We start from the raw sequence: 23,165 nt of genomic DNA, 5'->3' as shown, positions 1-23,165 counted from the left end.
ATTATGAATTAACGTTTTCCGTAAATATCAAATATTCAAATTAAAATTCTATTATTATTGTTTAAAACTTGTTATAAAATTTAATCGATTATAATTCATCGAATTTCATTTAATAACTTGCGTTTAGTGTCATTAGATTTTTAATATTCTTCGAATTAATTTGGAGTTTCTGGCGGATATTTGAAATTAGACCCATAAATTACGGATATTTCATGATAAAACTTTCAAACTACCCGTGAAAATTACTTGTAAAAGTATACCCAAAAAAAGACAATTTAGAACCTTTACAAGAACGACATTTTACCTTTCGTACTATGATTAAGAAATTGGGATTACAAAACTAATTTTCAGTGAAGTTACGTGTAATTTGCTTTTGATCATTTCGTACATTTTTAATACTTCTTCAATAAAATTATAATTTATTAACACGAAATATTGAGCCATCAAACATCCATGCAACGATTTACGGAATAAAACCTAATTGACACAACAGACAAAAGAAAAAAAAAACAAATAAAAATGGTTTATAGATCATTGAAAACACTTTATTGGCACCATGCAGAAGTACAAAAACAAAAATAAAAGGATCACACCTGGAGAATATAGTACTTCTTTACCATACTCACCACTTTAAACTGTGTAATGTCCACACATCGTTCAAGTAACAACTCGCGCCCATTCATGACGTCATGCCGCGGAGCACGCGCCCTGTACAATCTATCGGCAACTTTTTCATCTTTCGACGGAATGTATTTCATCTTTATAAAATTCTTGCATTAAAAAAGGAAGAAAGGGAGAGACTAATCAAGGGACACGGAGAGATAGAGAGAGAGAGAGATTCACTTTGATAGGAACAGCATGAAAAGTCGTGTAAGATTATGCTGTCGGCTAAAGGCACAGACGAGACTGAATCCAATCACAGGTTGCGCGGCAGAGACGTACATATTCTGTATGAGCGCGTGCGCTGCATCACCCCCCTCGACAGTCGATCTTTTAACGTTGTGCCGACAATCCCTTTGATCTTGTCCGCCGCGCTTCGTCCGTTGTCTGATTGTCCACTATCTACTTTCCGTCCTCTGTCGCTCCCTGGAGATTTCGCACCACCCTACTTACTCCAATTTCCCTCCTTTTACCCCCCTTTCTTACACAAAAATAAGAGAGATGCTAAGCTAATTTCTTTTATTTACAATTTTTTCTTTTTTCCCTGCGATTTCCCTCAATTTTTCGTTCTGTAATTCGTTAATAGTGGCGCGCCTGCGATTTTTATTTCTAAAATATGCATTAATTATTTCAATTTAATGATTTATTATTATTATTAATAATTTCTTTTTCAATTTAATTTACATAACTTATGTTTTACAAAGTTGGAATAAAAGCCGTTAATAACTGCTTCGTTATTGTATTGTTTAATGAAGCATTTAATATAAAAAAATATATATATTAAATATGCTTTTTTTTCTTTTCTTCATTTTTATATTAATGTATACATACAGCATTTAGAAATATAAAGTAATAAATAATTAGAAATTCCAATCATTCCTATAATATACCAAATACCTTAAAAAAGAAAAAATTTTTAATTATCTTCAAGAGAAAAATAACTGTTTTAATTTTTCTTTAGTATCGTCCGGATTCTTTACACTGTGTCCGTATGTCCTAGGATCATTATAAATTTCAAAATCGTTTCCGCCTTTATCTATTTTATCACCGAAAAAATGAATTTCTTCGTACTTCTCTTTAGCTAGATGCCGCAGACAATAGGTTTTATCCCAACCTCGAGGGAATGCATCAATACTAATTTGTCCTCCTGAAAATATATGTTTATTAATTATAGAAAATACAAAATAAAAAAATATATATATTTAAACATTCCTATATTTGAGAATAAAAACTAAATCTCATTTATAATTTAGGAAAACGATTAAATTAACAGTATTTTTACGATTATCTAAAAAAATATATCACAAAACTTTGCAAATTTACCTTTCAAACTTCAAAAAAATTAAATAATTTATGAAAAATATAAAATTATTTATAAATAAGATAAATAAGAGTTAAGATAAGTATTGGATATTTTTTAAAATCAGGATAAGCAAATGCTTTTAAATTCTTAAATAAACAGAAAAAATAAAATTAATTCACCTATAGAAAATACTAATTCCATTCCATTAAATTCTTTATATAATGCATCAACAAATTCTTCACGAACTTTATGCTTCTGCCAAAACAATGTTTATTTTTTTAAGAACAGATAGACATCATGAAAGATTTTTAATAGAAATTTTTAAAGATGATAATCAAATAAAGCTTATTGAATATTTTATAAATAATCATACACTTAGAATATATATCAATTTACTTTGTCATATTCAGCAAACTGTTCTCTTTCAGACTGAGAACAACTTCTTCCAACAGGACAAATGTTAATTAAACCATTTCGGAATTCGATGAAATTTCCTCTGAAAATACAGAGATCAATAAGAGACGAATATAATACAATTTTATATTAAGTAAAATAAGAGACATCTTTTACATAGAGCTTTAAATACCTTTTAACTGGAAGAATGAGTTTTGACATGTATCCTAAACAAAAGTTAATTAACTTTTGTACCTTCTCTTCACCTAAATAGCTTGCTATACTCTGAAAAAAAGAAAAAAATTAATTTAAATGAATATTTATTAAATGAAAAGTTCACTAAACGATAACGTAAGTTCATTAAATATGAAAAAAAGAGATTATTATTCATGAACTATTTTCGAATTATACAATAGCTACTTCCATCATGACTTAATTACTTTTAAATCACATAATACATGTGTACAAAGCATGAAGCAAAATGAAAATATCGATGAGATTATATACTAATATCGACCAACTCTATTATACGGATGAGTATTAGCTTTCAATCATAACAAAATAAAGTAAGGATAAAATGTAGAAAAAGATTTTGTAGTTATTTTATATATATATATATATATTATTCATATCTAACCATAATTATACTTTCTATAAACAAACATTATATGAACTATTTTGATGAGCTTTTTTTTATTAAAAATTAATAACGATTATTATATACTTATCAACAGCTAGGTTTTTTTAATATCGTGTTTTATGTACAATCGGATTTAAAATATTTAGATAATACATTAAACCATATTTGTTATCATAAATTTGAAAACAACGCATTGAAGTTTGAACAAATAATTTTTTTTTTTTTTCGTCTCAATGGGAAAATTTTGAACTCTACCCTTTGATGCGCTTCTACTTATATGATAGAGTCTACCATTCGTGTAGGCTGTAACACAATGATGAGTATTTATGTACTGTATCTGAACATAGAAAAGGGTCTTATGGGACCTCTGTAGTATATTCGATCCGGCGCATGCTTCTTATATACATCTAATTGATATTTATCATAGTAAATATAAAGTTTTATATAACCTCTTTTTTGAAATCTCTTGAGGTTTTCTTCTATTGATGTTATCTTTTAATGAATTCAGCGAGTACTCCTCTAATAGCTAAAATAACGTTATGAAATTAGTTCTTTCCTTAATATAGCGAGCTTAATTTTACAGCGACACTATTTCTTCCCTAGATTTTTCATATCTTTTCCACAATCTTTCTCCTTACTCTAAATTGAGGATATGATAATTTTTACTACTATTATAAAACGACCCAAACACGTCTTCCTCTTCTTACAATTCTCTGCTTTTATTAGCACATTCTTTCTCGTTCTTCCAGTCAACGGAACTGCCATCATTCTAAGGAGAGGTTAATATAAATAAACTTAAATTTACGGTGAGTAAAGAAATAATAAACTGAGGGAAAAAATTAAATCCAAAACTGAGGCTAATCCTTATTAATTTATCTTAAAACAGTGTTATATTTTTAGATTTCCAAACTGCTTAACTGTTTGATAGTTGATGGTTAACAATTTTACTTTACTTAGAAAATAAGGAACAGTTGGCGATTGACTCTTTATTCAGAAAAAAGGAAAGCTGAAGACATCTTTAGCTATTGGCTTATTTTTATTATGAATTTATTTCGCTTTTGGTTTCAAATTCCAGATTTATCGGAAACTGATTTTAGGAGGCTGATCTATAACGAATGAATGTTAATTCGAAGTACACGTACACCGGTAGATATATGGCTTATCACTATTAAAATATTGTTCAATGACAGGTTTTTCGGACACGTACTAATCTCAGCTTTCTGATAAGTTCTTCTCTACCGAGTTACTACGATATTAAATGACAAATATTGGCTTCAGGACAATGTACATGGGATAGAACTTTAGCTGGGTTACATATTTCTTCCGTCTCTCCATGGACTATGCGTTATTGTCAAATTTAAATTATAAGATTAAACCTTTAATGACACAACTTCCTGTAAATAATTGTACTATCTTTTTAAATGGTAACAGTCTAAACATTATGGAAAATACTTTTTGTTCTTTTTGTGGTTTCATTATCTATTCATTTCATTTGAATCTCTTGAATATTTAAGGAACTATTACGACTTCAGTTTACACTCTTTGTTTGATAACAACTTAATTTTCATTACACTATGAAATGTTTATATGTTTTACCTTCATTCTTAAATTAGTCTTTTTCCATCTTACTAAATTTAAGGAAAATACGTAATGTTTTATATATAAGACGTGTCTAGGTTACACAAGCTGCTTTGTAAATCTATGGAATTCCTTTGTATCTTGTTTTCTCGCTTCCCGTAGAGGCGAAAGCTAAGTCAATAAAACTATTATTATTACAGTATTAAATTCATATGACTGTTAGTACTACATTAGTTAATCCCGATCCTGAAAACATACTATTTTGATGAGAAAACCGACATGGAAGTACTACTATCATCATTAATTCAAACTTTGTCGTTTTGTATATAACTTTAACAAGAATGACACTAAAACTGTATGTAATTGAAGTTAAGAACAAAAATACAAGTTATTTTGGCCTATCTGAAATATTATTTTGGCTTATTATTATTATTATGGAAGTTTTTAGAAGAGGAGAGAGAGCAAATAAGAACAGGTATACAAAATATAAATAAAAATAAAAAATTAAATAAAAAAACGAAAAATAAGATTAAAAATTTTAAGAGAAATTTAAATAATGTTAAATTGTTTTTAACACAAAATAATTTAGAAATACTTCAAGGGGATAAAACCAAACAAATAATAATTATGGAAAAAGAAAAGAAAAATAAAGTCATTAAGGAATTAATCCAAGAAGGAAGTTATAAACCGCTCAACAAAGATCCAGTAAATGGTCTAATAAAATCGTTAGAAAAGGAATTAAAAAATTTAAAAATACAACAGCATCAACTACAGTAACAGAAGAAGACATCAACTACATAAAAAGAGAAGACAACAGAACATCGAAATTTAACATAAGGGTAAAAACACATAAAAATCCTATTAAATATAGACCTTTAATAGATGTTAAAAATTACGTACATTATAATTTAGAAAAATATTTAAAGGATAAATTAAATTTATTAGAAGTTTCTCGGTATAGTATAAAAAATGTGGATGACTTATTAAATAGATTAAAAAATATAACAATTAGTGAAAATATGAAGTTAATATCACTTGATGTTGTAAACATGTATCCTAGCATAACAATAAAAGATATAGAAAATTCTTTAAGAAAAATAAATACACCAGATTGGAATAATTAAAAATAACTACTTTCAGTTCGATAAGAAATTCTACACCCAAACAGAAGGAATACCTATGAGTACATGTATAGGTCCAAAATTGACCGAAATAACAATGATACAAATAGATGAAAAGATCAAAAATATAGAAGGTATTGAATTTTACAGCCGGTATGTGGATGATTGCATAATAATTTTTGATAAAACGAAAACAAATAAAAATATAATTATAAATAAGACCAATAAGATGAAAGAGAATATCAAATTTGAATTAGAAAAAGAAAAACAGAATAGTATAAATTATTTAGATATAACAATAGAAAGAAAAAATAATAGATTAATTTACAAGAAATATGTTAAACCAATACAAATACCCAAAATAATTAATTATAAATCTGTGATTCCGGTCAGTATGAAATATAATATATTTAAAATGTATATGAATAAAATAAGGCAAAGAACAAGCGAAATAGAAACACAAAAACAAGAAGAAGAAGAAATAATTAAAATGTTTATTTTAAACGATTACCCAAAATGTATAATAAAAAATGGCTTGAGAAAACTAGATAATGACAAACAACCAAAATCAATAGATAAAGAGAAAAAATTTATTAAATTAAGATATGATCCAAAATTATTTGAAATAATTAAAAATGTAATTAAAAATAAAATCAACTTAATACCGGAAAAAATAAATTCAACTAAAGAACAATTATGTTACAGAAAAGAAGAAAAATATGATATAACAGACGAAAAAGGAATAGTATATTCATTTGATTGTAATTGTAATCCAAAGAAAACATATATAGGAGAAACTAAAAGAAAATTAAAAATAAGATTAAGTGAACATATCAGAGCAATCAAAGGAAACTATGCAAATTCAGCAGTAGCTGACCATTGTAATACAGAAGGTTGTGCAATTGATCTAAATACGGTAAAAATCAGGAAAAAGGAAAAAAACAATTATAAAAGACAACTGTATGAGCATTTAAATATAATTAGGCAAACTAATAAAATGAATAACAACAATGGTAGAGAGATCCACCAATCATGGTTAAGCATTATAAGAAGGGGGAGGAAGAGGTATAAAAGATGTGATGGGAACGTATTAGAATCGAAATTAAGTAGAAACGAATAAACAAAAAGAAGTAAGTTAATTGAAATAATAATATTTTATATGATAATTAAATTTATCGTTTTAAACTGATTATAAAAATTAGGAATGTGTAAAATTGTATGGTTGCTGTGGATCGTGAGTTTAAATGGAAATGTAGAGAAGATCGGAAATACAGAAATTGTAAGAATTTTTAAATTTATTGTCGGGAAATGTTTGTGTTTTTTAACTAATTTTAGTTATAATTGTGCCAAGAAATGTTTTTATTGTTAATTGTAGAAAGTGTCGTTTAAAGGCCTGCTGAGGAGGGACGAACAAGTCCGAAACACATGTTTAAAGCGTATGTGTTCAGATGAACTAAATAAAGAACATTACTTTTGATCTGTAAGACTAAATATCTGCATCCATAATTTCCGGTATAATAAGTCCTGTTAATATATAGAAAGTACTAGTATACAAAATAAATTTTAAATAAACAGATTTAGTTTGAGTCGTATCATTATATTGATGAAGTTATAAATTTAAAAAGTACAGATAGTGTGTTAAACTAATGATAATTTAATATAAAAAATATCAAATGTATAACAGAAGTTGCCTGTTATACATGTTCATTTTGTAGTTTGAAATTATATGAAAGTAGTTACTAAGAAATTTTATTCTTTATAACCTGTCGCCAAATGAAATTTGCATGATGATTAAAATCTTATTATGGATACTATAATGATGTTATACATGAAATGAACTGATGTGACTGTTAAGTTATCTGATGCAAATGACGATTAACGACGAAGTGAACGTGCTCTTCAGACTGTGAGGTAACTTCTCAATGATACTTATCGACATGCCTAGCAGGGTTAATGCGTTACGTTTTTTGAGTAATTCATTAAAAATCTCACATGATATGGTTTCTACTGAAACTGATTACATTATTTGGATGATCGTCATCTATTTAACTCCACATACAAATTTTCAGATTCCACCGACTGTGACTGCGAAATAATATTCGCAACAAGAAACAAATATTCAAATTATTTTCAAATGAAAAAGGGCAGCATTTTAAGATTTTCATTTCAAAAATACGAAATGCGGTTCACACCGATACAAATTATAAAGGTTTTAAACGTCTACTGTATTTAAAGTAATATATATTACATTTTGTCATCGATTATACGTATTACGTATAATATATTATAAAAACAAATTTTTTTTTTTTTTTTTTACTTTTCAAACTCAATAGTTTTCAAGAAATCTGAAAATTTTTTATGTGCATTTATATAAAATATAAATGAAAATTCGTATGCGATATAAATGCAATAATCATTTGTCCTGATTTTATGGGTTTAAGTTTCTTTAATTAATAAACTACGAATTTTTTCCCTTTTTGAAATTTCTGCATCTACAATAAACATTCTGTATATATCTGAGCTATACTTTTGTTTAGATTTGTGTACTAAACTTAAGTCTCAAATAATTTACTGTTAACAACTTAAGTAATTAAAAAAACTTTTTAAAAATAAATATAATAATTAAAGTATGCGTATTATCTAACGGAGAAAAAACAAAAAGCTATTGATAGAATACAATCAGCAGATGGCATTACATCGATCAGCTGTTACATGATGTCACGTGAGAGACGTCGCGCTTTCGTTTGACTGAACTATAAAACTTGCTATTTCCTTTTTATACTAAAGCCTTAAATAAAAGATCAAGTAATCTTGAGCACAAAATATTTTGTTTTATAATAATAATAATCAAGAATAAGTAGTTATACATCAAAATATTATTATTGTAATTATTATTATATTAAACTGATTATATCTATGTCAAATTATCACATCTTATAAAATCACAAAACAATTTTCATAAGAAAAAGTTCCGTAAATAACAGGATTTCCACAATATGTTGGAGGGTACTTGCTGAAATAACATATTCTAGTTATCTAGTAAATTGGAGGCATTTTCTTCTTTTAGTATTTTGAGTCTTCTTGAAGTCTATTGGATTGTTCAAAGGATTAAAAAGAAACAAATTAATATTAGATGATAATAAATTGTCATTAATAATGCCATTGTAAATATTTGTATACTTGATAAATGATTGTTCAATAGCAATGTTAGCAATGCTGTTTGAATTGTAATTATATTAATAAAATAATACGTAACACATAAATAACTTAATATAGGGCCCTATGCACTTGATTAATTTTGTGGGTTAATAAGATAACTGTAAATAAGACAGGAACCACCTAATTTTATTAGTTTAATGAATTGAATCTTCTCTCTTCTGTAGTTGAAAGAGACAGGATCCAATTTACATGAGCAAAAACCACTTGTTTATGCATCTTGACTAGATGCTATTATTCCTTTTAGTTTTCCTTCAATATTCTCTAATATAATTCCAATATAGTTGAAAGTAATATTGTCTTTGTATAGAACTTTGTAATTCTCTGATAGACTCCTAAACTAAGGAAGAGTTATCATGAACTAAATTTCCTCTTAATTATAGAAGTGAACTAACAGCTAACTTTTAGGAAGAGTTTTAGTAATATTCAACATTTCTTAAGTTCAAATTTCTTGAAAAAAGTTTTAACAATTTTATTTTGGGAATCATTAGAAGTACTTTTGAAATGAAAAAAAAAAGACTATAACCTAGCTGTATAACTTGTTAAATCAGTAATATTGGTTTCTTCATTTGATTTAATTCTTCATGGGATGAAGAGAATGGAAAAGAAAGTCAGCCTTCTTGACTGATATTTTGTACGAACTATCAGTATAATTGATATCTGCTCCATGCCCATACACCACCTCAAATTATAAGTTTCTAAATATAGCAATGGTTGTGAACCCTTAAATCTTTTTCATTTTTAAAGTACAATATGATATAATTTCCAACATTATTGATGTTTGGCATATTATCTGCAAATCATTCATTATGTGATACACATGAATTTGATTCTTGTGCCATTAAGGGTTCATACTGCAGATACACACACACTTCACTATGTGGTCTATTGGCACTTCCTGCACGAGACTCACTCTGCCAAAACTTATAAAGATTGAAAGGAATTCTGCTGAGACAAACCATTTTATATTTTGAAATGAAAAATATTTAAGACTTCACAAGTGTACAAACTTATGCTGTTTTTGCATCTTGGATGCTTGAAACTCAAAAACTCATGTCCATGGAAACTTTTGATTACAACCACTATATCTACAAAGGATCAAAGATTCAGCCAAATCTACTGGGACTCATTTCCCATAAGAATTGTGTGGTGTCTTTTATCAAATTAATGCTGAAACTTATAATAATCTATCCATCTCTCCTAAGAAAATAAAAATCAGCTTTATAATACTAATTTTTAATTCTAATTGTTATTAAAAAAACTAAGTAAGAATCTAATGAAGTCTTTTAATTTCTTCAACTATCCTAAATCTGGAACTGTATAATAAATTAAATACTAAAATTTCTTTTATTTATTTTGTTTGGTGTCAGGACTTGGTGAATTGATAGACATTTGTCAAATTCATCTATTTAATCCATAATCTGTACAGAGACTCGTTTTGGGCTTTCACACCTCTTCAGTCTGTTACATAATATCCATATGTTGTATCTGGTGGGCATCTGTCCAGCACCTCCCGCACCACGTTTTCCCACTTACTTTCTCCTCCCTGCTAACTTGACTGCTTCCCCCGCATGTCTCACAGCATGTAACTTCTCCCTTCCAGAATGCTGCACACAGCCATACCTACAACTGTATAAATATACTTTTGAAGATATTCTATTTAATAGTTGTAACCAGCTTTCATGAATTTCTATGCTTAGGTTCTTGTTAATATTATTTTTGTCTGTAGTAATTTCGTAACTTTCTTTAAATTTTCTTTTGTACCAATTTTTTACTTTGTGTACTATTTTAACATTGGTTTTATCTATGCTGCAGTTATGAGTTGTGCAATATAATAGAATAAACTCTGTTTTTTATGAATATTTTAAATCTGTGATGTGATCTTTTAATCTTGTTTCCAATCTTCTTTTTGTTTCTCCAATGTATGCTTTTGATGGTTCACGTGTGCAAGGTATTTTGTAAATGACATCAGTAGTGTTGTACTTATCTGGTTGTTCATTTACACCAAGTTTAGTCAGCTGGATTCTTTTTTGTAAGTTTCTATAAGTTGATGCCAGTTTTATATTTATTTTATTGAAAATTTTATTTATTTGTTCGAAGAAGCCACGAATGTAGGGGAAGGATATGTATTTTAATCTGCTTTTATCTTTGTTTTGTTTGTTTTCCAGTCTTTTATTGTAGATTTTACTTTCCTAGTTATTTATTATTTGTTGTGGGTAGCCATTTAATAGAAATTTAGTTTGTAGTTCGTTAAGATGTTTTTTTCTTCTTCTGTAGTGAGCTTGTTCTGTTCACAATTTTTTTATACTCCATGTTAAATATGTTTTTTTTTATGTACTGTGGGATGTTTGAATTGTAGCTCATCACCTTACTGATCTTGCATGGTTTAGTATATGGTTCAAATTCAATTCTCTTTGCTCTTCTGGTTAATTTATTGTCTAGGTAATTTATTTCTGTGTTTGTCTCCTTCTCAACTTTAAATTTAATATTATCGTTTAATTTGTTTATTTTTTCTTATATTTCTTCTAATTTTATTATTTCTTGGTCATATAGTATAATTATGTCATCCACATATCATATATAAAACTTTATGCCTGTAATTTCATTGATTGTTTGATCTATATCTACCATAACAAGTTCTGCTAGTTTTGGGCCTACAACTAATTCCATGCTTATGCCTGTTTTTTGTGTGTAGAACTTATTGTTAACTTCAGAATAATTACTCCTACATATGAATTCTATTAATTTCTTAAGTAAAATATTAACTAAAATTATAAACTAAAATTTCTTATTAAAATATTTAATAAAACAGAATAAAATTACAAGAAATATTTCTATAATAACTTGCAATAATAATTTCATCAATTATAAGCTATTTACATAATTTGATGTGCAGTACTTAAAATATTAAAAAACCTATTAGAGTAACATTTAAAAATATTTTAAATAATAATTATGTTAAAATTACTTTTGATGTTTTAAAACTAGTAATGTAGAACTGAAAACAACCAATATTAATTAAATTAATTAAAGATTAATTAATTTAATTAAAGAATTTTATCAAAAGTGTTAAATAATTGTTAAAATAGTATGTAATAAAAGTTTGCTTGCTCAAACTTTATAAAGTTTTTATTTTTATAAAACGTATGGATTTGTTGTTTGTACTTGATGTGAATGTAATGGCAGATATTGTAAGTGTCTGCTGTTTTGTTCAATGCACAAGTTTATTGGTATGCACATATTCAGAGAAACAAAGAACTGTTTCAGCAATGATTTCCTGGATTGCTTTTTCAATACTGAACTTTAGATCCTCCAGATTATGTTGACTGTATATTTGTGGTGGTACTGTACTGTACCTGAAAGATACAGTGTATAAGAAAAATTCTTGAGGGGTAGAGTTTAAAAAAAGTAAAGAAAAAAACTTTTTAGAAATGATCCAGTCAATGAAGTTTCTCAGTAGTGTCATTGTTCATCCTGTTGATACTGTACAAGCAGTATTGTTCATCTTCATTCAGTAGTAACATAAGCTGCTGCACATAGAAGTTAATCATGCAATTATTCTAAATCATAAAATTGTCATCACAAACCAAATTTTTTCTGTGTGAAATAATATTTGAAGTAATGTATCTGGAATTCTGGTCATATTTTTGTTGTTTGAGAATTTACTTAACTACTAAGGTAAAAGCACACCTCATCAGTAAACAACACTGGTTAAAATAGAAATGTTGTATGTGAAGATAATTGAAACCAACGACAGTATTGAACACTTTTCTGTCCAATGACCTTAACTCTTGTACTACTGTAACTCAGTACAATTAAAACTTTAAAATTTTAGTTGCTCATTGGATAGACATAAGTGCTGTATCAATCTGTTGGGATAAATGCTGAAATAATTTACATGGTAATCACAGCAAATGCCATTTAACACTTTTACAAACACTAATGTCACTGTTTTGGGTCTTTCACTTTTTTCTCTCTCTTCAACTCCTCCAGTTTCATGAAAACACAATGAGTTTATAAATAGTACTTTTTTGAAAGATTTACTTTTACTATCAGAAAATCTTGCTTGATAAATCTCAACACATTTGGCATAAAAGTTAGTGACAAATGTGCTTCCACAAAGGCAGCCTGCAGAACTAATGAAAAATGCACTCTGATGAAGCTGGAAAAAACTGCCTTTTATCTATATTTGTAAGGTTGTATAATATGATGACAATACAGCATTCCACAGGTTGCCAGCTTGGGCCAACTTCTTGTCATTTTGATAAAATTTTCTTTTTATCTTTAATATCATAATAAATTTTCGGTGAGAAGTTTTCCGTAACCAATGGAATTTTTTTTGCTCAGTTTCTTCCTGATCTCATGTGAGATCACAATAAATTATTATTATAATCTTATTTTTACATTTTATTACATATGGTACTATAAATTAAAATAGTAATATAACTGAATTTCTGACAAAGAGAACATTGTTTGTTTATATATTTTTACTCAGCACTGAGGGTATAAGAGGACCCTCCTTTTTTCTGGTCCATCTTAGGTTTGGCCAAGCCCACAATGGAGGCAACCAGCTGGGAAGAGACAAACCTAATATCAACTCTAAAAAATTCCTAGAGATTTTTGACCATTCAAATTTGATCCAGGTTCCCAGGAGTGATAAATTGATGTCTTAACCACCTAGGTCACCTTCTGACCAAGAATGTTTACATTATAAAAATTGCTCTATAGAAACTTTAAAAAAATTAAAAAACCTGGCAACAGATTTGATAATATAATGTTTTTAATTTCTTTTTCATGCATATCTTAATGCATTACTTTTAATAACAGTCTGAATAAATTTTACAATTCAATATTCCAAATAAACAAACTATTGATTTGAAAGCCAATTATTATTCCAGGCCTATTATATTCTTCCATACTGAATCTGTAATTTTTCATAGTATTTTTATTTTTATTTTTTCGTATTGTATAAAAGCTTCTAAAATTGTGAAACAGGACAAAACTAGGTTTATTTTATGCAATCTAAATTTCATAAAATAAAACCTAGTTCAGTAACATAATTTGTAAAAAAGAACAACCTTCTAAATTCTCTGAAAAATCTAATATGATACATTATAATGCAATAAAATCTGTTTTTAATAAATCATATTTTAGAGGACAATTTTATGAACAAACACTAAAAAAATCATGAATAAACTTATTAAATTTAATATATTTCTAAAATTAAAAATTTTTTAATACGCTGGATTAAAATTAAGTATTTAATTTTACAAAAATGTTTTTTAATTTTGCAGGAAGTTTAAATATAAAAACTCCTCAAATTTTACATTTTTTGGATTACAAGCAGCATAATTACCATGATGCAAATATCATAAATTGTTAACTTTGAATTATTTAAAATTAATACTGTATTGTGTGTGATTCTAAAAAGACTTTTAAATACAGTAAAATAACAACATTTTTTTTCCGTTCCAGCAATATTTTAATTACGTAAAAACGTTTTCAACTGCTTTAAGCAGCCATCATCAGTTAAACAACAAAAAAGAACATAGAATTATAAAATTATGAAAATAAGAATGAAGAGTTCTAAATTTACAAAAAATTAAACGAAATTCTATTGCATTCACGCGAATTGTCGGTAACGCGCTTGCGCGTTAATCCAAACTTAAAACAAAAGGTAGTAACATATCAACGTAGGCATCGTAAAATATTACATTAAATATTTACATTAAATATAACGATAAACTAAAAGTGGCGTTTTAATGATGTTCTGTCGCTTTAATAACGCTCCGTTAATTTAGGTTATCAAAGAAGGATTTCCAGGCTGATGCTAATGTGTCCGCATCTCTATGGTTGATGCAGTTTGTGGTTAAATGAGCTCTGTGTATTTCCATTTTTTCAATGTGTTTAACAACTTGTCTTGATCTTGTGGTCCTCACAATCGAGACTTTATCCCAAAATACCGTTATCGCTTGCTCCTTCGCAAATGCTGCCAGTACCGTAGAATCAACATTCTTGTTCACCGACTGCTTATGCTCATATACTCTGTTTTAGGCTCCTCATTGTAGCGCCGACATATACGAGATCAGTGTTAAATCGATTATCTCTAATTGGGATGGAATATACTCCTGTTCTGTCGTCGTGCTTTTCTTTTCTCTTATCGTTTCTCAAGATACCGTACACCGTTGGGTTACGCCTGTATATTACGTGCAGATTCCTATGCCTCGCTACCTTCTTAACTACTTTACTTAGAAACGGTATAAAATCCAGAACTAAATTTCTTCTTTGCCCAGTTTGGGGTTGTTGCTGGTCCTGTTTACGTTTATGCATTCTCGTAATCAGGTCGTCGATTACTTTTCTCTGGTACCCATGTTGAACCGCTACGTTTCTTATGTATTCTAACTCATTATAAGTATCACAGACATTCGTGCAATGTGTGTGCGCACGTTTTATCAAGGATCGAAACGCTGCCAGTTTAAAGTGCTCAGGGTCTATAGAATTGCTTGGTATAAAAAATCGACTGATAAACAGGTTTACAATATATACTTGTCTTGATTTCACCCTCTTTACATATTATCTTTACATCCAGGAAGTTAAAGCTAACCCCACTTTCCTGATCCAATTCCAAGGTCAATCCATACGAGTGTTGTACAGAATGCATTATTGCCCCAGACAAATTTTTGGAAACATTACAGCATAGAGTCAAGAGATTTGTTGCAACTCCATTGGCACGTATTTTAAAGATGGGAAATGCTACTATCCAAGCACCAAGAACACCAAAAATTTTTGCATTTGGCAAAACCCATAAACCTGGCTGCCAATTACGCCCAGTAGTAGAGAAGTGCAAGGCACCCACTTTCGGTCTGGAAAAACAGCTGGTCGCATTTATACGTGACAAGATTCAGGGGTACCCCTTTCATATAAAGAGCTCATTGCAATTGGTACGCAAACTGGAGAGAATTACGCTTAAAGACGAACAATATATAACAATAATGGATTATAAAGCCTTGTACTCCTCCATAAAATTACCACCTTGCTTCTGTGCTTTGAGAGATTTTTTATTTGCTAACATCAATAATGCATTCAAGTACCATAAACACATCCTGGAGTTAGCAGATTAAATCTGCTACATGTCTTTCTTTGAATTTGAAGGAAAGACATACCTTCAAACTAGAGGCGTCCCGATGGGAAGCCCAATGTCGACAGTGCTTTGTGAATTAGTACTCCGTAAACTTGAGTGCAAAGTCTTAACCACGTTCCAGAAGGATAGCACACACCAGATATGTTAATGATATTTTCATCTTGTGGAATAATAATAGCAATCTGTGCCAGTTTATGAACAGAATCAACAACAACCCGTATGGATTGACCTTGGAATTGAATCAGGAAAGTGGGGTTAGCGTTAACTTCCTGGATGTAAGGTTAATATGTAAAGAGGGTGAAATCAAGACAAGTATATATTGTAAACCTGTTTATCAGTCGATTTTTTATACCAAGCAATTCTATAGACCCTGAGCACTTTAAACTGGCAGCGTTTCGATCCTTGATAAAACGTGCGCACACACATTGCACGAATGTCTGTGATACTTATAATGAGTTAGAATACATAAGAAACGTAGCGGTTCAACATGGGTACCAGAGAAAAGTAATCGACGACCTGATTACGAGAATGCATAAACGTAAACAGGACCAGCAACAACCCCAAACTGGGCAAAGAAGAAATTTAGTTCTGGATTTTATACCGTTTCTAAGTAAAGTAGTTAAGAAGGTAGCGAGGCATAGGAATCTGCACGTAATATACAGGCGTAACCCAACGGTGTACGGTATCTTGAGAAACGATAAGAGAAAAGAAAAGCACGACGACAGAACAGGAGTATATTCCATCCCAATTAGAGATAATCGATTTAACACTGATCTAGTATATGTCGGCGCTACAATGAGGAGCCTAAAACAGAGTATATGAGCATAAGCAGTCGGTGAACAAGAATGTTGATTCTACGGTACTGGCAGCATTTGCGAAGGAGCAAGCGATAACGGTATTTTGGGATAAAGCCTCGATTGTGAGGGCCGCAAGATCAAGACAAGTTGTTAAACACATTGAAAAAATGGAAATACACAGAGCTCATTTAACCACAAACTGCATCAACCATAGAGATGTGGACACGTTAGCATCAGCCTGGAAATCCTTCTTTGATAACCTAAATTAACGAAGCATTATTAAAGCGACAGAACATCATTAAAACGCCACTTTTAGTTTATCGTTATATTTAATGTAAATATTTAATGTAATATTTTACGATGCCTACGTTGATATGTTACTACCTTTTGTTTTAAGTTTGGATTAACGCGCAAGCGCGTTACCGACAATTCGCACGAATGCAATAGAATTTCGTTTAATTTTTTGTAAATTTAGAACTCTTCGTTCTTATTTTCATAATTTTATAATTCTATGTTCTTTTTTGTTGTTTAACTGATGATGGCTGCTTAAAGCAGTTGAAAACGTTTTTACGTAATTAAAATATTGCTGGACGGGAAAAAAATGTTGTTATTTTACTGTATAGAAACAATTCAATAAATAAATAAACAAAGCTTACTGGGACTTTTAAATACCAAAATTATTGCAATTACATTATTTTTCTGTTATCTTTATTAAAAATAAAATTCTTTATTAGTGGCTGTGAATATGTTGAAATCTCAAAATATAATTACTTAATTATTTAATTAAAAAAACTTTACTTAAATCAATAGTCAAACAAAGTATATTTGCATTATTATTATTTATTTAAGAAAGTTTCTGAAATTATTTTACATATTTAATCCATAAAATAATTATTGACATTGATTATAATACAAAAATTGTATTTCAATTTTAGGTTAATGTGTACTTAGGTAGCCAAGATGGCAGACCTTCCGGTAATCTCGATCCAGGTTACTTAGTGACGTCAAGATGGAGGGAGCTGCGAACTATCGCGTTGTGATATGCAAATTAATAGTAACGACACATTTTGTGTAGAGTTATCGGTGGAAAGTGGTAGCAGGTGTGATAATTGTGTTGATTCGATTGATTTTTGACTTTAGACGTAATTTTTTTTTCTTTTCGAAGTTTTTCATTTAATATTAATTGGTTAGTTATGAGTTCTTTCGATATTTCTTCCCAAGAGTTTTAGGCAGCGTGTACCACCCATGATTTCTATCGAGTGCTCGAATCTGAATTTTCCGAATTAGGTATGGACCCCAGAATCGATAAAGATTTTAAATTTGCGACGAGTCTAGGATTACAGCATATTCAGGAAGTGTGTAAGATTTGTTCGAATTCGTGCCAAATTTTTTATCAACACGACCAAGAATCGTGTGTGATGAGATGCAAAAAAATGTCGAAGAAATAGTTCTGCATTCGAAGGAACCTTTAAAGGTAAATGTGGAAAAATATCGTGGAGTAGAATCTTTTCTTTTATATGGCATTACATTGCATTGGAATGCTCTTCGACCACCTCGGGTATTGCTGTAGGCATTTCGAATAAGGCTGCTGTCGACTGGTCCAACCATATACGTTTTATTATGCTAGTTGCTTTGCACAATATGACGTCGTTTAAAATCGGAGGTCTGAAGAAAACCGTCGAGACTGTCACATGTAAACGAAAATATGAAAAAGGCCGCAAACTAAAAAGTACGAAATGGGTTGTAGGGGAAATATGTCGAGAAGACAAGAGCTGTTTTATCTGTCAAGTAAACGATCATTCCGAAATCACGCTAAAAATAGAACCCGAGACAGTCCCTGCAGCCCCAGTTTCTAATATTCAGAAAAAAGTAAAAAAGGTGGTCGAAGAAAAGGTGAAGAAAAGAAAGGAATACAATATTACTGATGATGATAACGATAAAAGTAGGAACGAAAGAAAGAAGAACAGAAAATCAAGTAGTCAAATGGTATCAATTCCTGTTCCAACCAAGCGTCAGAATAAAGAGAGGAACAGCAGCATGCACAATGACATAAGTAATAACATTATATAATTATCGTTTATTTTTATTTCTTTTTTTAGTATTTCGAAATAGTAATTATTTTAACAAAATCCTTAAATTCTAAAATCGGGATTTAGTATTTAATAAATCGCGGAGCAAATCACGTGATCACGTGTGCTCCATCGTAAATCGCAGTCAAGATGGCCGCCATCTTGACGACGTCACTAAGTAACCTGGATCGAGATTACCGGAAGGTCCGCCATCTTGGCTACCTAAGTACACATTAACCCAATTTTATTTATATTTCCATTATTTGAGATGTAGTTAACATTAATTTCATTATATAAAAGAAATTGAATGTTACATAGGTTAAAATAAATAAAAGTAACCATAAATAAAAACATTCCAATATTCAAAATGGTTCTTGAAAACCTGATGTATGTTAGATATTTTAATTGTTTTATATTTGTATTTTAAAAAATAATCTAGATTTGAAACCTTTAATGTTGAATCTAGATCAGGGGTTGGCAACCTATGGCATGCAGGATGATTTTCAGTGGCATTCTGATAGAAATTTAACAAAAGTTATATTTTAATTATTAATTACACATTTGAATGAAAACCATAGTTTAGTGTAGGTCATAGTACGTTAAAAACAATCTCTTGCTTATATATTTATATTACGACACACACGTTTACACTCCATGTTACCATCTGTGTTGTGCATGCACTTCACATGTAAGAACATAATTCAATTAACAAAACTTCAAAATTATATATTTTTGAAGTCCATTATAATCAGATCAATTTTGATACTGTAATTTATATAACAAAATTGGTAGAATCATGTTAGCACCTGGACTAACATTATAACTTAGGTTTAGCACATCATCACTGAAAGGTTGACAATCCCTGCTTTAAACTATTTGCTTTCATCACATTTTTATTAATTTTTAATGGATATTGATTTATATAAAATAAAAATATTTAATTGTAAAAACAAATATATAAGAAAAAAACATTTGAAATTTGAATATTACAATAGTACAAAATATTTTCTTTATTATAATTAAAATATCCAAGATAGTCAGATTGTGAACAAAAACAAACAGTTACAAAAATTATGTAGTGTTCATAATTTATGTAGTGTTGTTAATTTATGTAGTGTAATGTAGTGTTCATAATTTATTCACCTGATTAAGAAACTCAGAGAAAAACTATAATAGATATCTAAAAAAGTTCATTACATTTCGTTGATTAACTCAAAAAGTTTTTTTTTAAAATAAACTTTTAGGATTGTGGTAACTTATAAGCAAACTTTCATGTGTACTCCTTTACGAATCCTCACAAAAAATCAAGGGAACCTTGGTATTTGTGTGATTGATCCTTCTTGACTGATGCATAATTTCTCAATGAGAAATTCTCAAATTGTTGTAACTCTACAACTCAGAGTGAATTAAAATTTTTTCTTGAGTTAACAATGTTTGTTAAATGTTTTTCAATATCTGCCATAGTTTTTTTCTTTATTGAGTTTTTTAATCAGGTGAACAAATTATGGACATCACATATGTAAATAATTGAATTAATATAAGTATATAACATTGTAAGATAAATATATAATTATTTATCTAATATTAAAAATAGTCATAATGATAAATAACCTACCTCTTTGGCTATTAATTCACCATTTTTATATGCAACAAGACCATTTTCAGCAAAAACATATTCATACTTTTTAATTACTGAAATAACAATTACATATATTGTATAAAAATCATTTAAAATTAAACAAATTGCTAATACATATTTCACAATTCTTATTTAAAGGTATACTCAAATGTACGATGACAGAAAATTCAAAAATTTTCCTGAAATCATATATTTGATTATCATATTTACACATTAGGGGGAAAATTAATTATTTTCTTTTACTATATAAAAATGCCATAAAATTTTCATGTAACAATACATATGCATAAATTTATTAACTACAGTGCCACATATATGCATTTAACACAGATATTTGTGCATATAATGCAATTATTTCTTACTAAAGAAATAATACACTTGTAAAATTCTCCTCTATGCCTAAATTTGTATTTGATAAGATGCTCTTTATATAAAAATTAAATTTGTAAAAATAGAAATACAGTAGAGCATCGATTATCCGACCCCCGATTAACCGACTTATCGGTTAACCGACCGCATTCTAGTCGGCAAATTCAAATGTCCGCTAGAGATGTGGTGCTACAATATTTGTTATGTCTTGGCTACTTTAATATTATTTTTGTTAAATTTTTGCATGTTTTAGCTGGCAGCACTGGCTCGACCATGAAAGGGAGGCTAGTATTTAAACCAGGCCTAACACACTATACTAATAATGTATTTTTTCATACTTTTTGGTTATCCGACCAACCCCAGTCCCCAATTAAGTCGGATAATCGATGCTCTACTGTATATATATATATATACAGTATATATATATACAGTAGAGCATTTATTATTAATTTTATATATACAGTAGAGTATAAAATTAATTATATATATATATATATATATATATATATAAAATGTAAAAGATTAATTTATTTTATCTAAATCATAAGACTGCAAATTGATCAATTTCTGATTCTAATGCATTTTACATTAAGTACATAAATGCTTATCAGTTGACTTTAGGCTCTGACTTTTCATCTTAAGTTATGAACCCTAATCCTAGAATCACCTATCAATTTTCTGAAAATTTCACTCTACAAATGATTAATGAGAAACATTTTTTTTAAATTTAATCACAGATCTTGACATTTATTCTTATGCAATTCTTAATCAGTACAAGTTTATTGTTAACAGCAATTATTTTCAATTCAAGAAGGAATGAGAGAGATAAACCTCACTTTATCTCAAACTATTTTTTATAGTTGTAAGAAGAGAAGAGAATTTAAAAAATGTGAAAAGACTTGGATCTGTGGAAAGAAGCTTGGAAGAAGTTGTTAACAATAGGAACTCAGAAAGCCTCTCAACACTTTAACCATTTTTCATGTTGTCAAGAATTTTTGTAATAAAAATATGTTGTTATAACCTGTAAAAATATTATTAAATTGAAAGAAAATAATTGATTATGTAAATGTTCCAGCAATAAACATTTCAAATACTTTTGCATTTAAAGCATTCTGAATGTTTATTTTAATTTGTTTTATGCTTTTTTTCTGCATAACTTGGTTATATTGACCTTAACCTTTAATGATAGCCTGAACCTTCTAAAGTATTTGGAAATTAGTATTTTGTTTGTTTTATCTCCAGTGAAGCAGTATTTGATGGGTTATTCAAGAATATATTAAAGAAAAAATAAAGTTTAATGCTTTGAAGTCTTCCTGAAGGACAATTAAATGGCTTAAAAGTTTAGAATATTTAGATTTAAAATGTATGTAAAAAGTAACTATAGTATTAATTTTACTTAGTAAAAGTAAAATTAATACTATAAACCAAAAATATAATTCATTTTCATTTTAGGAACAAATTTGGTCAAATTAACAGCTTTCATTTAATAAAAAATTAATTTAGCATTATTTTTAAAATTATAATTTCACATACAGAACATTCTCCTTTTCCTTAGATTATAATCTAAATTTACATGAATTTGAGTATACAGTAGACCTCCCTATAACACAGTAGATACGTTCTGTGTTATATGAATTCCGTGTTGTACGAATCACTTAAATACACGAGCCAATCACAATCCGGCACTTGTGCAGTTTAGGGGCTACAGCTGTTTGAAAGGTTTTCTTCCATAAAATTAACCAATTCTAGACTAATTTGACTCAACATTTCCAAATCACGTATAATTTTTTGGGAATAATCCATATAAACTATGCTATAAACAAAAAATTATAGGATTACTTACAGAGTGTGCACTGTTCGATGACGCCATTGCTTAAGCTTGTTTTCATTGCGGAGCGGCTCATCGAATGGTGGGCGCGTGTTTCCTGATAAGTTATTTTTTTACGAAAAATTCGCTGAACTTTGGAGACATCATTAATATAAATATAATTTTTATGGCTGTTAAATAATAAATGGTTTTTAGTAGGTCCGCTGCTCGTTTAAACTAAACAGTTTGTGCAATGTCTGCTATTGATCCAGATTTGACCAATCCTGTCGCGACACGAGTCAGCAATGACGTTTTATGATGTTATAAGAGTCTCTCTTTTAGTGTGTTATACGAACACGATCGCAATTTTTTCGCCATGTTATACGAATCCGTGTTATAGGGGGGGTCTACTGTAATTATATTTTTTCCTCT

At 28.9% G+C, this 23,165-nt stretch overlaps 1 protein-coding gene across 1 annotated transcript in view; it reads right to left on the bottom strand.

The window, feature by feature from the left end:
* Window positions 1–523: 523 nt before the first annotated feature.
* Window positions 524–23,165, bottom strand: part of Pmm2 (phosphomannomutase) — a 28,946-nt gene continuing 6,304 nt past the window's right edge. The window contains exons 3-7 of the mRNA XM_067289091.1: window positions 20,534–20,610; window positions 2,550–2,641; window positions 2,360–2,459; window positions 2,143–2,218; window positions 524–1,807 (exon numbers count right to left, since the gene is read on the bottom strand). Of these exons, the coding sequence (XP_067145192.1) occupies window positions 1,587–1,807; window positions 2,143–2,218; window positions 2,360–2,459; window positions 2,550–2,641; window positions 20,534–20,610 (566 nt within the window). The 3' untranslated portion in view covers window positions 524–1,586. The remainder of the gene's footprint in view (window positions 1,808–2,142; window positions 2,219–2,359; window positions 2,460–2,549; window positions 2,642–20,533; window positions 20,611–23,165) is intronic.

Source organism: Centruroides vittatus, unplaced genomic scaffold (assembly GCF_030686945.1).
Source record: "Centruroides vittatus isolate TY-2023 unplaced genomic scaffold, ASM3068694v2 contig_1322, whole genome shotgun sequence".
Classification (NCBI taxonomy): domain Eukaryota; kingdom Metazoa; phylum Arthropoda; class Arachnida; order Scorpiones; family Buthidae; genus Centruroides; species Centruroides vittatus.
The sequence above is the reverse complement of the archived record's forward strand: the minus strand, read 5'-3'. Positions and strand labels throughout refer to the sequence as shown.